We start from the raw sequence: 17,014 nt of genomic DNA on the forward strand, positions 1-17,014 counted from the left end.
GCGTGTATAGTGGAGGATTGCAAATTCGATCATCAATGGGAGGAGAGGACCTCAGCCCTGTGAAGGTTTGTGCCCCAGTGTGGGGGAATGCCAGGGCCAACAAGCAGGAGAGGGTGGGATGGCAGGCATGGGGAGTGGGGAGGCAGCTGGGGTTTGTTTTTGTTGTTTTTGTTTGTTTCTTTGTTCTTTAGAGGGGAAACTGGGAAGGGAGAAATTTACATGTAAATAAAGAAAATATCTAATAAAAAAAAAAAAAGAGTTCATCTGGCGACAGAGATGGAAGCAGGCAGGCATGGTAAATGGGGAAAGAAGTTTAAGGATCAGATACCCAAACTTCAAGTGGGAATCAGAGACTGGGTAATTTTACCTCCTACCTCCAGTGACAACATCTCTCTATCAAGGCTATATTATCTATGTCTCCCCAAACAGTGTCCAAAGCTGGGAATGGAGTGTTTAAATGTCTGAACCCATGGGAGACATTTGTCATTCAAATTATTCCACTCTCTGCACTTCAATTTTTATCATCTACCAAACCAAATCAAAAACGTTTTCTATTTTATTAGAAACATAGAAAAGCTGAATGCATAAACCCATCCAAGATTTTAATAGAGTGTCTAGCAAAAAGGAAACATTCGTTAATATTGTCTCTAACATTATATGTGTTAGTGTGAGCCAGCAAGATGGCTCAGTAAACAAAAGCACTTGCCTGTGAGGCTGAGAAAGGGAGAATTCAGTCCCTGGAATGCACATGGTAGAAACTGAGAGCTGAGTTCTTTGGATAATCTTCTGATCATCTCATATTCTGTAACAGACAGACAGACAGACAGACACAAGCACACACACACACACACACACACACACACACACACACACACACTCACAGGTAAATATGCAAAAATGAAAAATTATGATGTGAGCAATAAGAGCTAGAATAGTACACAAGCAGCACAGCCAGCCCTTTCCACCAGGAAGCATCTGCTTTACTTCTGAATGCGGAAGCTAAGAAGTGCTGGAAGTAGGGCTGAGTGCCTTGTCTGGGTCACAGCTGTCACCACACCTCAGATTCCTAGGACTCACTTCTCCGGTAATGTTGCCCTCAGCATTGTGCACGTTAAGACCGTCATGGAGAGAGCAGTTATACCAGACAGCTATATAACCTAGAAGATTGGTTGGATTTTCTTCTCTCAAAGGTTAAGAATCTGTCTGTTTTATTGTGATTCCTCAATAAAAAACACAGCAAACAAACAAAAAAAAAAAAAAAAAAAAAAAAAAAAAAAAAAAAAAAAAAAAAAAAAAAACAGAAAATTCCATATGACATTTGGATGGAAGTGAAATCATTGATGATTTTCAGAGGTCCATAGGCTTTATCACAGTGTTCTCCCAGGGCATAGTTCCTGGTCCCTGCTTACAGCCATGCTGCCTAAGACTGACACAAGAATGAAAGGGCAGAAATGCAGAGATGCCACACTCAATATATCAAATTAGTTACCTACTGCCCTAATCTTCTTAGCTCTTTTCTAGCAACAAGAAGAGGTTGAGATAGAGATAGAGATAGAGATAGAGATAGAGATAGAGATAGAGAGAGAGAGAGAGAGAGAGAGAGAAAGAGAGAGAGAGAGAGAGAGAGAGAGAAAGGAAGTTGGGTGACTAAGCAGAAGAGATGGAAAGGGTGGGAGAGAAAAGGAAGGTATTGGACACATGCCCTGTTACCCATGAAACAGCCTACTTATGTTAATAAATGACTCATTGTTATCAGGATAAGGAGCTCTACTTTAAAACACAGAAATGGTGGCCGAAGGATGTGGCTCAGAAGTAAAGCATGAGCTTCACAATGGCTATGCCCTGGCTTTGATCCCAGAACAACAAATAAAAAAATGAACCAGAAAATATTAATGCAAAATTTGGTGATAGGACATCTTTCACTAGCTTCTAGACTGCTCTCACTTTGTATCCCCTGTCCCCTGCATTCAACTGCATGTGCGCAGGCACAAGCACAACAGAGAAAACCACAAAGTGTTTTCCTCTCTGCTCTGGACATCAAGGAACTCATACACATAAAAGAAGAAGGTCATGTATGAGAACCAAGAGGGAGATGTCAAGGATTTTCTGTTAACTCAGTCTCACATTTTTTGAACATACTTAGAGTTGAAATTATTAGCTACGGTTTGCCCATTGTTTACTAGCATTCTGATTTCATTTATATTTGTGGATTTTGGTTTTTTAATTAAATTAAAAAGTCATACATGCATCCACTGATAATCCCTGAGGTTGTTATTTTATTTTTGTTCAGTTGTTTTCATTACGTTATTAGTTAAAAGTATGTTTACAGACATCAGGACTTGGTTACATTAGTATTTATAAAGTTCATAGAATGTAGTGTTGTTCTTCAAATGACCGTAAAATTGTTTCCAAAACAAAGTATTCTCCAAGAACATCTAGAACAGGATAGAAATTGTTATACTGGGTGAGGAATAAGGACATACTTTCTGACTTTTAAAAAATATCTAGGAGAGCATGCCTGAGGAAACAGCAACAGATTCTTAAAACTGGACATGTAATCTGCTGGGAGAGAAGCGAGCTTACAATCCACAAACCACAAGAAACTCAAGAAGGAAGACCAAAGTGTGGATAATCTGATCCTTCTTAGGAAGGGGAACAAAATACCCACAGAAGGAGTTGCAGAGACAAAGTGTGGAGCAGAGACTGAAGGAAGGACAATCCAGAGACTTCCACACCTGAGAATCCTTCCCATATTCAATCACCAAACTCTGACACTATTGTGGATGCCAGCAAGGGCTGGTTGACAGGAGCCTGATATAGTTGTCTCCTGAGAAGCTCTGCCAGTGCCCAAATAATACAGAAGTTAGAGGCTCACAGCCATCCATTGGACTGAGCACAGAGTTCCCAATAAAGGAGATAGAGAAAGGAACCAAGGAGCTAAATGGATTTACAACCCCTTAGGAGGACCAACAATATGAACTAACTAGTACCCTCATATCTTCCAGGGACTAAACCACCAACCAAAGAGTACACATAGTGGCATTCATGGCTTCAGCAGAGGATGTCCCTTGGTCCTGTGAAGGTTCTATGCCACAGTGTAGGAGAATGCCAGGGCCAGGAATCAGGAGAGGATTGATGAGCAGGGGGAGGGGGTAGGGAGCATGTTTTTTTTTTTTTTTTTTTTTTCAGAGGAGAAACCGGGAAAGGAAATATCATTTGAAATGTAAATAAAGAAAATATCTAATAAAAAATAAAATAAAGAATTAAATGAAGCTAAAAAATAGAGGTTAGCTTCTTAACAAAAAATAATGTTTATTTTTAAATTATTGATTCTTAAATTATGTATAGCATCAATTATAGAAAGAGAAACCTATAACGATTGCTGATAGAAGTTTAAGAATAAATTAAAAAGTGTGGAATTAGAAGAGAACAATAACATTAAAAAACAAAGACATTGTCTATTTCCTTGTAGAAACAGGGATGTATATAGAGGAAACCAGGGAATTAAGTGAAATGGCCGGGCAGATTTCAAAGTGAGCAGAGTTATTTATTTATAGAAGTTCCCTTTTAAGTTTGGTTGCCACCAATTTTAATGGTAAATCTCAGGGAACATTTATGGTCCAAATTTGTGAGGTGCCACAAGACAGAGTAAGGATTCTGGCAGCTGCCAACTCAGCTGCATAGCTCCATGGAGAATGACATTACAGTGCATGACCTGAGAAACTTAGCATTTTATAAACTTGGTACTGTGCAAACATATTTCTCTGCCTAAGACAGGCAGTTTATGCATACATTCTTATTTTGGAAATGAGGGTCATTTGTTTTAATTAAATACAAATTATATATATATGTGTATGTGTGTGTGTGTGATATATACATATACATATATATAAAATATACTATGAAACTATATATAATATATTATATATAAACATATGTTTAAGAAAATGCTATTATTAAAATCTTTTCATAAATTATTAGCGTATCATATAACTTTTCTCTTGATGGAAGTTTGTTCTTAAAATTTGCTTTTATTTTAAACAGAGGTACTTATTTTTAGGATAACAAAAGAGACACAAAAAGACTTTAAACGCATCCTTTCCCTCAGCTCCACAGATCAAAGCACAAGTAGCCAGGAGACCTGCCCGTCTATCACATCCTATTGCTCTGGTCCCAGGGAGCCTCCAAGCCATTTAGCTCTTTCAAGGAACAGAACATGTCCTTCACGTTCATATTCTGGAATATCACCCTTGGTAAATATTTTTTTTACTATCAATTTAACTTACAGTATGATTCAAAAAATTACAAGGACTTATATTGAACATAGACCATGAATGTTATTTCTTTCCTTTTTATTAAAATGTTTCCACTTAGCCCTTAGTTTCATATGACTTTTTATATGTCTGTTCTTAGATTATAGGATGCAACTCTTTCAAACACAGTTACTATATTTTATTCAATTTTGTATTCCCAATGTCTGGCAAAAGCATGTCACCCAATATGTGATCATGTATGTAAGTATGTAAGTATGTATGTATGTGTATATATACATATATGTATAAGAAACTTGTTTATTTATATAAATGAGTGTAACAAAGTACACAATGAACCATTGTTATACCCATATAAAGGATACACTTTTTAAAAAACCTAGAGTGGACTTATGTCCAATACATAAGTCAATGAAGCCATCTAAATTAAAAATGGAAAAACTATAAGGCGAGCCATGAATAGTCATTGTTATCATGGAGAGAAAAGCAATCATATGCCATACCACATGGACAACAACTTAGCATAGTGGTAGTCAAGATACGCCCCAGATTCTTTGTAACATCAGAAGCCCCAAATTAAGCCATGCAACTGCTTATAAAAAACAAAACAGCAAGCTTTGTTGTATTTCAGGTGAAAAGATGGAAGATTTTCCTTTTCTCAAATATAGCTCTAGTTTGAATTCTCTTCTGTCTCCACTATCAGCTTTCTAAAGAATCACTAAGAGGCAATAGGATGGGGCAGCTCCAGGGACCTGAACGCACAGGGGCGGCCCCAGGGATCTGAATGCACAGGAAAGTTCTCTATATAGAAATTTTCTACTTAAAACTTCAAAAGAGAGGTCAGAGTGGATATATCCTGAAAACATAGAGTTTTAAAAAGAAACTTCTATAAACATCTAAACAATACTACTGAGAATAATTTAATCCCTTCAGGTCAGCAATGTAAGATCTAGCTGTGTTTATTAGTTGTTTTAAAGACAGTTCATAGCCAGGCAGTGGTGGCACATGCCTATAATCCCAGCAATTGGGAAGCAGAGGCAGGAGGATTTCTGAGTTTGGGGACAGCCTGGTCTACAGAGTGAGTTCCGGGACAGCCAAGGCTATACAGAGAAACCTTATCTTGAAAAACCAAAAAACCAAAAAACCAAAAAAAAAAAAAAAAAAAAAAAAGACAGTTCATAAAAGCATCTTAATTCCTAGAAAATCCATTATCAAACACTGACTAATCCAATACATTGCTCTAGCATTCCTAATATTTTGGCATCTACTTACCAATTTTGTGGTGATAGATTATTTTTATGATGAAGATATAAAAGATTATAGGTAAAGAACTCAGGTCATGAAGGGACTAAGTAATGGCATAAAATAATCAGATTTTAAAATTTTACTATCAGTATTATTTTTAAATATGTATATGATCGTGTGTTTATCTTTGGGTATTGTCTCTTGCGTATGTAGTTGGTGGAAGCCAGAGGCACTACTATAATCCCCTGGAGCCAGAGTTATAGGCAGTTGTGAAATACTTACCTGTGTCCTGGAAACTGAACTCAGATTTTCTAGGAGAGAAGGAAGTACTCTCAAATGCTGAGACTTCTCCCAGCCTCAAAATAGATGGAATAAAGCCACACTTTACTAATTAAATTTGTGACGACCCTTTCCCAGTTTTTCCATGTGTTGGCCCATGAATGAAAGGCATTATGACTTTAAAGCCCACAGAAACTTCACATTATAGACTCATGTGTGTACTAGTATACTAATAGTTCAAAATCTCATAGGAAAAACTCATGTTTAATTTATATTAATCTTACAAAAGATAAGATTATCTAGAAGTTGAAATATTTTTGTGTTGGTTATACAAATTTATACCTAAGAAAAACACAGGCTACATGAGAGGTTCAGTAAGATGAATACAGTTGTTCTTAACGCTTTGATGGCATTTTGTTAAGCCATGTATCCTGAGTTGGTCTGTTCTATCTGTGTGTCAGAATGGATAGCAGAGGAATGAAATCTATGATTTATGTATGTATTTAGCATAATATTTCTTCAGTAGTATAAATTTTGTTTGTTTATTTTAATCTTGAATGTACAATCAGAGATACAAAATCCTGGGAATTTTGATTGTCCACAACCTTTGAAATTAGGCAGAGGCACTGTAATCCCCTGAAGCCAGAATTATAGGTAGTTGTGAAACAGTTACTGTGTTATCTAGAAACTGAGCTTAGGTCTTCTGGAACAGAAAGAATTGCTCTCTAAGATTTACCCAGAGATGGTTTCAGCACATATTCTGGTGATTGCTATAGTGGCCACAAAAAGGGAGATGACCAAGTCTGAAATACTTCATTCAGTGCAAGGTGAATACTTAAAGTTAGTGCTAATAAAGAGAAGCAGTGTACAGCAGGGGCCATTGGGATGCGTAATAGTTTATAAACCCAGATCTGTGTGAAAACTAAATGAGTTAAGAAGATAATTAACAATATCACACATTTAATATTGTAAGCACAGGCTGAGAGATTATTTTATGTAATTACACAAGGGCAGATGTTGTACATGTGGAACAATTTATAGGATTTATACAATAGAAAATGTCCATTTAAGGAAGCAATCTCACACAGTCAATTAATCCTCATGAAATAGTAAATAGACATTAAGGTGTACTAACATAATTACCTAAAGTAGACTCATGATACTTTTACGCATGTAAATATATAACATATATTTATAAGTATGAATATGTATATTTATTTACTCTATTATTGACTATCAAACATAAGTAGGTTGCAAGTGCTAGGATATATGGCATGAAGATGTATAATGTAGAATCTACTAAGGTGACTTCTATCACAGGACATTTGGAGTCCAATTTGGTTGAATGTTTGACACATAGAAGCAAAAGAAATTCATTATACTCTAGAAATACATACATATTAAAAGATATTTCTTTTCTCTCTTATTTTAAGCTTCCATCAGATTCTTACAAATACCTCACTTGGTACAGTATAGAACAGCATGAGATTCGAGGTAGTCAGCTACATTGCCCAAGAATAAGAAAAGGTAAAAAAAAAACCTTTTTCTTTGAGTAGATTTTGTGTGTGTTTGTGTGTGTATGTGTGTGTTTATGTGTGTATGTGTGTGTGTGTGTGATTATTCTAATGCTGTGAAGAGACACCATGACCAAAGCAGCTCTTATAATAGAAAGCATTTAATTAGGGGCTTGATGAACCTTACACAACAAGCAGGGGTGGGGGATTGGAGAGACTGAGCATGGTGGGCACTTTTAAAACCTTAGAGCCCATTTTTAGGCTCTACTACACCTCCTCTAAAATGGCCACACATCCTAATCCATTTCAAACAGTTCCACTAACTGAGGACCAAGTATTTAAACATACAAACCTATGGGAACCATTCTCATTCAAACCACCACGGTATACATTAGAATATATTCCTTAGAGATAGAAATATATTGTTTGTAGACTGAAATTTTGTGTAATAGCAAAAGTTTGTTTATATAGTGACTTCACCTTTAAAGCATTTTGCAAATAATAATATTTTGTTCCAAATATTAAATAGTTACTTTAGATGGTTACAGAACCTACTACATCTATATATATCTACATCTCTCTCTTTCTATCTATCTACATATATATATTTGTATTTTGCATGTTTATGCTATCAATTAGAACACACTTTTTTTTTTTTAGATATTTTCTATATTTACATGTAAATTTCTCCTTTCCCAGTTTCCCCTCCAAAAAACAAAGAAACAAAAACAACAAGAACAAACCCCTGTTGCCTCCCCGCTCCCCATGCCTGCCACCCCACCCTCTCCCACTTATTGGCCCTGGCATTCCTCTACACTGGGGCACAGGACCTTCACAGGGCTGAGGTCCTCTCCTCCTATTGATGATCGAATTTGCAATCCTCCACTATACACATGCTGCCAGAACAATCAGAGGCCCACCATGTGCAGTCCTTGGTTGGTGGTTGAGACCTTGTGAGCTCTGAGGGTACTAGTTAGTTCATATTGTTCGTCCTAAGGGGCTGCAAACCCCTCAGCTCCATAGGTCTTTTCTCTAACTCCTTCATTGGGGACCGTGTACTCAGTTCAATGGATGGCTGTGAGCCTCTATATCTGTATTAGTCAGTACCTGACTAATACAGATGTAGAACACACTTTTTAAAAGTATATATTTATATTACATGTACATTTAAATGTATTTAATCAATGATCATCTTCTAGAAATTAGTTTATCAGTTTGTTTTTATGAAAAATAGCTCAAGTAATGAGCTAATACTGCTTTAATTTTGTGTAAATGTATATTAAAATCAATAAAAGACTATATTCAGTATTCTAGAGTTCTCCAGAATAAACATGCCTAGCAATATTATTGTCTATAGATAGAATTATATATTCATTATAATAACTGGCTAACATAATTACAAAAGATGTGAAGTCCACAAACATGTTAACAAGTTGAAGAACCAGGAAAGCTGATGATGTGACTATCTTAGTTGGAGGCTCAATGGAAAATTCTCATAGAAGGCCTAGAGTCTAAATGCCAGGGCACGTGAATGTCTGATGGGTCCCAGCTTCAGAAGTGGGAGTGGACCTATCTTCTCTCTTCCATTGAGTTCTCTCTGAGACTCAATGATTGGGTGATGCCAGCACAGGAATGTGAACACAGGTCTTATTTATTTGTTCTGAAGTACCCTCTGACAATGTTAACTTTATTTGTCCTCCTAATGGAGTAAAGAATACGTAAAAAGATGTCAAAGTGTTATATCCACTTTTGCCTGTATGGATATTATTGAAAGCCTATTATTTGAATTAGTAGAGTTGGTTAAAAAAAAAAAAATTCCTTACCCAGAACAGGTGGGAACCATTCAGTTGTTTGAAGACTATGATAGGATAAAAGGACAGAAAAGAAGAATTGTATCTCTCTTTTGGGGCAGAGATAAAAGTACACTTAGTGATGGTAACCTGTCCATTTATATCTAATAGTAGCACTATTTACCCACATAGTACATTTCTTGCCTTCAAGCTCAGCCAACAAAGGAACACCTAAATATATTCTTTTTAATGTATTTTTTATTGGAAATTTATTTTATTTACATTTCAAGTGTTATCCCTTTTCCGGGTTTCCCCTCCACAAACCCCTTATATCGCATCCTCATCCCCCTGCTTCTATGAGGGTATTCCCCACACACCCATGCACTCTCCTGCCTAACCACCCTAGTATTCCCTTACACTAGGGCATTGAACCTTCACAGGACCAAGGGCCTCCCCGCCCACTGATGCTAGATAAGGCCATCCTTTGCTACATATGCAGCTGAACCATGATTACCTCAATATGTACTCTTTGGTTAGTGGTTTAGTCCCTGGGAGCTCTTGGGAGTCTGGTTGGTTGATATTGTTTTTCTTCCTATGGGACTGCAAACCCCTTCAGCTCCTAGTCTTTCTCTAACTCCTCCATTTGAGTCCCTGTGCTCATTATGATGGTTGGCTGCAAGAATCTGCCTCTGTATTTGTCAGACTCTGGCAGAGCCTCTAGGAGACAGCTATATCAGTCTCCTGCCAGCAAGCACTTCTTAACATCAGCAATAATGTATGGGATGGAGCCCCAGATAAGGCAGTCTCTGGATGGCCTTTCCTTTGGTTTCTACTCCCTCTTTGTCCCTGTCTTTCCTTTATACAGAAGCAGTTCTGGGTTAACATTTTTGAGATAGGTAGGGGACCCCATCCTTCAATTGGGGTTCATATCTAACCTCTGAATGAGGTCTCTACAGGTCCTCTCTCCCATTTGTTGGGTATTTCAGCTAATGTCATCCCAGTTGGATCCTGGTAACCTCCTGCTTTCCTGGCTTCTGGTGGCTACTTCCTCTTCCCCACCCCCCATTGTTGCTCACCTCTGTTCAATTTCATGACCCTCTGTACTTCTCCCCCATCTCCTCTCATACCTGATCCTGCCCCCTTTTCCCCTCCCCCCATATTCCTCCCAAGTCCCCTCACCTTCTACCTCCCATGATTATTTTGCTCCCCCTTCTAAGTAGGACTGAAGCATCCACACTTTGTTCTTCTTTTCTTCCTTTCTTCCTTTCTTCCTTCTTTCCTTCCTTCCTTCCTTCCTTTCTTTTTTTTTTATTAGGAATTTTCTTTATTTACATTTCAAATGTTATCCCCTTTCCTGGTTTCCCCTTTGAAAATCCCCTATTCCCTCCCCCTCCTCCTGCTTCTAGGAGTGTGTTTGGAGATTTTGAGTTAATATCCACTTAACAGTGAGTGCATACCATTTGCGTTCTTTTGTGATTGGGTAACCTCACTCAGGATGATATGTTCTTGTTCCATCCATTTGCCTGTGAATTTTATGGAGTCATTGTTTTTAATAGCTGGGTAGTACTCCATTTTGTAAATGTACCACATTTTCTGTATATATTCTTAAATCTGGTACAAAACATGCTCACAGACTTTAGTCCTATTAACTCACTTCTTAAAATGCCAGTAAATAATATTAAGACACATAAATTAGGCCTGGCCTTTAGGAACATTAGACTATTTTTTTAAAAGAGAGGCATTTTAGAAAATGAGGAAGGAATGAGATCATAAGACACAGAAACCAAGTATGTACCAATCAAAGAGGAGTCTGCCATCGTGTGAGAGTGTGAGCACTATTGCCTGAGAGGAACAGGGCTCAGCTGGTATCTATAAGTGTATTGTGTGAAAAATTGCATTTCCTGGACTTTTATACTACAATGTGATGTTGTTCCTATAGGATGGATTTCTGGAATCTCCCTGAACCTGCTGAATGATGGCAGCAAATTCTGTTGGAGACTATCTGAAGTCTTTCCTATGAGACATACTCTTTTGAGAAGAGATATCTGATAAAGTGTAAATAAAGGAAGGACACTGGTGTGCGTGTATGTTTGAGTGTGTGCTATTGTACACATATATACACACACACGATTGTGGGATGCTTGATGATTTTGTCAGCTGCAATGATGCAAGAAGAACTTACATTCTGCAACTGACTAGGATTTATGGGAAATTAAGAGATGAGGGAACCTGTATGGTATAACCTTCTCAGCTTTGAGTAGGCCTTTCTCAGGCTTGAACAGGCTGAGCAGTTTTCCCAGCCTTGAACAGCTAAGCAGACCTTGAACATTCACCATGACAGGTCTTATCAACTTGGAGAAAGACATCTGTCTGGGCTGCAGTTGCAGGGTCCCATGGGAACTTTGATATTTTGGCTGCCTGTGCTGACCTGGCTGCTACAACATACTCCATCTGAAGAAGGGGATGGATTTTGTGTTTTTTTTTTCTTTGCATACCCAAAGCTTTTTATTAAACTTTGAGCGTTGGTCAGAACATTTGTCTTGGCTTGATCCATCTCTGGCCCTCTTACCTTATTTCCAGCCCCTCTTTCAGGTAATCCCAGTTTGCCTATGGTTGCAGGACGACTACAGTATGGGTCTTACCTAAGTTCTCTTGAATATATGGAATGGCTAAGTAATTTAGTGTTCTTGTGGTATCCTAACATTGGGAGCAGAGGCTGTCCCTGACTCTCTTGGCTGCTTGTGGGACCCTTTTTCTCTTACTGCGTAATGCCATCCAGTCTTGATGTGATGGCATATGGCTAGTCTTAGTATAGCTTGTTATGCTCTGTTAGGTTGATGTCCTTGGGGGCCTTTTCTGAGAGGAGACAGAGAGAGTGTGGTTCTGGAGGAAACAGGTGATGTGGGAGTCTGGAGGAGGTGAGGAAAGGGGAACTGTAGCTGGGATGTAATATTTGAGAGAAGAAAGAGTAAAAATAGAAACTGTAGTCTGACCATAAGTAGAGGGCTGAGATGTGGTGAGAACTATAGAACTGAAGAAACATAAGGGCATGAAAACTGTAGTAAATGTGAGAGAAAAATGAAAGTGAACATGTACAGAAATAGTTCACCAGCTTCCCTCCCTCCATGATTTAACGTGCCAGGTCAAGTGCTGATGTCATCAATCAGCAAATCCAATCCCTTTCCATGACAACAGTAACCACTCATGCAGAGGACACCATCGCTCTTCTGAGATAAAGGCACATTTTCCTTCCTTAGATCATTAACAGAACCCAATCTCTCCTAAGTGACTAGTCATAAAAGAAACAGAGCATTACCTAGGGGAAGGAAAACACTGGGCAAAAATCCCATCACCGCAAACTATAAAGGAAATAGATGTCCATTCTAAAATGGACTCAATTTGATTTAAGTTTGTTTTGTGAGATGGAAAACAAATGTTTTCCCGAGCACACGGATAAGAATTATCCTCCTCTGAGATTAACTCCTGAACCACTTATCAAAACTATTTTTGTTGATCTCAAATGTCCCAATTGTCTATTCCTAAAAGAGTTGGTAAAGAAAGCAAGGTTATCTGGTGTGTGATAAACAACAATTTTCTGAGGCTTTGATTGCTGGATCAAGACTGACTTAGCTTCTTCCAATTAAATGAAGCAAACAAGCCAATTGTTAGCAGAATCCTTCTAAAGGATAAATTTATTTCAATTGAAAATCCCCCAGCAAAGTGATTCTTTGACTGCCATTTCTAGTCATAAATCTGTGAGGAGACAAAGAATGAGCTGAGAGAGAGGAAGCGGGAGCCAACATCCCTGGGCTGTCAGATACCCTGCTCTATAGTCTTAGCTGCTAAGATGTATCTTCAATTACTAACCCGGGAGGAGTGAAAGAAAAAAGGCCAGTTTAATGTAACTCCTCGCAGAGGAAATGACCTTTGGCCGCCAATACCAAAGAAATCTTTGGAATCTACTGCAAAGAGAAATAATTAAAAGACCAGAAAATCAATAGCACTCAAGCAAACAGTACAGGGAAGAGCTTAAAAACTCTAGGATATTCAGCACACTATGAGCATTACCAGGTCTGGAGTGGGTTCAAGACAATATCATTTGAAGGTATCTAAAATCATTTGGGTGAAATTTTCAAGCTTTCTACACTGTAGATTTTTGTTCCAATCATCTTCATTGATGAAGGCCATTTCCTAACTGAAGCTATCTTATTTGCAAATCTGTTGACCATACCACAGTTGGGGGTCAAAGGGTTTTTTCCATTACCACAGTAGAGTTCATTTTGACAGAAATAGGCTACATGATACCTTGACCTATACTTCCCCCTGGCAAAAAAAAAGACTAATGCTTGTGTCAAAATACTGAAACAGTGGTTTTTTTCTCTTATTGCTTCCATACATCTTTTACAAATGAAATCACTATTTCCTGTCATTGTCTAGAGGAGTGGTTCTCAACCTTCCTCATGCTGCAACCCTTTAATACAGTCCCTCATGTTGTGGTGACTCCAACCACAAATTATTGTTATTGATACTTTATAACTGAAAATTTGCTACCATTATGAATTATAGTATAAACATTTGTGCTTTCTGATGGTGTGAGGTGACCCATGGGAAAAAGTCATTACACCCAAAAAGAGGTTGCAATCCACAGGTTGAGAACTTCTAGTCTAAACAAACATGCCCTGTATGAAATGTCAGCCTGTGGGGCTTCCATATGTTGCTTTTTATGTTATTTGTCTTTGAAAAGAGTGGAGACATAAATTCCAGAAAAAACAGAGGCACAGAAATGAGGACAAAGGGCATGGGTACAACACATATAAACACAGTATGTTGGTACTGGAGGCAGCCTTGAAAGCTCACCACTGAGTTGTTTTAGTGGCTGTGGATGATGCAAGAATTAGCTTAGCTTGGATAGCTCAATAAACCTGGCAGCAGATTGTGGAAATAAAAAAGCATATGTTGGCCAATTTTTTTTTAGAAGTAAATGACATAAATAATCATAAATACAAAACAAATACGTTTTACATTCAAACTCAGCTCACTTTGGTGCCTTGCTTCTGACCTTTCTGCTAATTTTAGATATGCAAAGAGTTGACGGTCAGGACCTGAAAATCCATTATCTACACTCTCAGAGTTCCTTTCCACCCGCCTTAAGATGAAAACAGAACAATCTTTCCTAACCTTGAGAACAGTGAACAAATCTTATTTGGAGGAGAAGACTGGAGAACAGTAGGAAATTTATTTGGAATAGAAATTAGGATAATATATGGGCAGTTCTGTTGACCAGATAGGGTTTGTGAGCCGGAAGTAAGTCATGCCTGTCATGCTTTGCATGTGCATGCTCCATAGCAAATGTTTCCTGAAGGCTTGGGCTCAACTTTAAATGAGATCTCTGAAAAAGAAACTTGAGCTTTATGGGATCTGAGTATCCAGACATTGAAAGGAAAGGGATATCGTTTCATACTGAAAAATGATCAGACAAAGAACTCACTGAATTGGGACACCAAAAATAAAATCAGGGATGGCTTCACACTCCTCTACACAAATTATATCAAGATTAGATATACTACTGTCTTCCTTCATTTTTGTGTGCTAGATATAATTTACATAGGCCTATAGACTAATTCTACATGCTAAATTTTCCTTCACTAGTTAAAGTAACTTCTTTACTTTTTATTAATTGTAAAAAAATATTAAATTATATTTGAACTTTAAAACCTATGCCCATAATTTAGGGTGGTCTAATAAAATGGCAGACAGTATATAGTCTAATTACTGTTTCTCCCTAGTTATACTCTACTTCAAATTTTAAAGGGAATGTACACATGAATTTTTGTGTGTTTGTACGTGTGTGTGTGTGTGTGAGTGTGTGTGTGTTGACTGAAGATTAAACCCAGAATCTTCCATATACCAGGCAATTGTTTTACCTCTGATTCACACTTAAGCCATTTTACTTAATGTACTCTTAATTATCTTTAGAAATAATGTCCATTGATTACATATATATGTGTGGTATATGTATGATGCATATATACCAGTATATGCATATCTAATTAATATATACATACATTATCAATGGCCCATTTTATTTATATATATATATATATATATATAATCTGCAACTATAAATTCTCTTTTCTGTAATTTCTATTGAAAATTAAAATTAATAGATGAAAAACAAATAAAATTGTTTGCTAGTTCTCTTCTTATGTAATGAATCTTGTGATGGGGATATTTAGATGCTAAGCCATTAGACAAGAGTTCTCCAGTATGGGGAGGAACAAGGAGAACAGCGTCAGGGATTATATGTGTGAATCTGGTTCCTTGTTTCCAAATTAGAGTCTAGCCCTGACTCTCTTGACCTTCTACCATGGGTTCTACATCCTTAGTTTCAACCAATGACAGTTAGGAAACCTGTGGATGCAGAGGCTGTCCTGTACTTTGCAAGATATGAGAGGAAGTCCAATGGGCAAATTTAAGAAAAACCTTTCTGATAATGTTTCAAAAGTGAAAGATGCTGTAAAGTCATTTGATGGGGTCAAGTGATCCAGCTCCCTCTATATGGACTTGGTATGGTACTGGGGTAGAGCACATACTAGATGAGAACAATATGATTAAATCATGTTATTTTCTAACCAGATAGAGACTAATGTTTCAAACACTTGACAAAAAACAATCAAGCAAAGATGTCAATGGTGGTCTCCTAACTTCTGAGGTTTCATGTTACATTTTTGGTTCAGGACCCTCTGAAGAATGGTTCCTTTCCAGAGAGGTGAGATGTACCTTGCCTCCAAAGAAAAGAGTACTTGAGAAAAACAAATGGGAAATATGGTTACAGGAAAACTGGGAAGATTGTAAGGTGAGCCCTGGTAAAGCCTGTACCCCCTGCTGATCAATTACAATATTACTCATTAAAATAATAGGCTATTTGCATTAATTCATTGAAAATCTATACAGTGTATCTTTCTTAAGGGACAATAGCCAGTATAAATACCAAAATATTTAGCATTTCTAGATAAGAACCTACAATTCTTCATCTTTCCTTCTACTTTCCAATTTAATCTGGACAACGTTACATGTTTTCTACTTGCATGATGGCATTGCTAAGCATTGGGAAAAGTTGAAAATAATTGAACAAGAAGTTGTTCCCTCTGTTTTCAAGAGAGTCAAATTTAGGGCAGGAGAGATGACTCCATGGTTAAGAGCACTGACTGCTCTTCCAGTGGACTCAAGTTCAATTCCCACGCCCCACATTGTAGCTCACACAGTCTCTAACTCCAGTCTTAGATGATCCAAAGCCCCCCTCTGTCCCCTACAGGCACTATATCCATGTGGTGTGCATAGATATACACACATGAAAATCTTCTGCACACAGAAAACAAAAAAAAGGGTTTTAATGTCAAATTTATTATAATGTTTATCATTAAGTTTATGATATTATCTAGAATTTCTTGAATTATTTATCTTGGTCAGTCTTGAATAGTGAAAGGAGCAAAAGAGCACTGCACATAATCTGTACAAGTGAACTTTTTCACCAGGGAAGTTATGTGCTCTGATTTCACAGGGCGAGACTCAGCTGACTGAGTTAGTGGCACTGACACAGTTTGATTAGTCATCTCGCTCATTGAACAGGTGACAGTGTCTGTGATCACTTGGTTCTTATTTAGTTCCCTTAAAAATCACCTGTAGACAGAGGACTGCATATTTATGTGGCAATACCATTGGTAGCATTGCTAGCAATAAAAGAGAAAGTCACCTACATTGCAACTATGTGGAAATGATCACATGATGCTTGAGGACTTTAGGACATCTAGAGATGAGCAGTGAGTTTTGAAGCTTCTTGTTTCTTGTTGGGTTATCCCAATTCGTCCTTTACTCTATAACTTAACTTTGTATGTCATAGATTTAGTGCATGTAA

The 17,014-nt window shown here is 37.5% G+C and overlaps 1 protein-coding gene across 1 annotated transcript in view; it reads left to right on the top strand.

Moving 5' to 3' along the window:
* LOC116094384 overlaps positions 1-17,014 on the top strand; it is a 52,474-nt gene that overhangs the window by 8,357 nt on the left and 27,103 nt on the right. Inside the window, exons 2-4 of the mRNA XM_031376188.1 lie at positions 4,109-4,253; positions 7,229-7,322; positions 15,837-15,955. Coding sequence (XP_031232048.1) covers positions 4,109-4,253; positions 7,229-7,322; positions 15,837-15,955 — 358 coding nt within the window. The remainder of the gene's footprint in view (positions 1-4,108; positions 4,254-7,228; positions 7,323-15,836; positions 15,956-17,014) is intronic.

This window comes from Mastomys coucha, unplaced genomic scaffold, assembly GCF_008632895.1.
Source record: "Mastomys coucha isolate ucsf_1 unplaced genomic scaffold, UCSF_Mcou_1 pScaffold16, whole genome shotgun sequence".
NCBI classification, from domain to species: domain Eukaryota; kingdom Metazoa; phylum Chordata; class Mammalia; order Rodentia; family Muridae; genus Mastomys; species Mastomys coucha.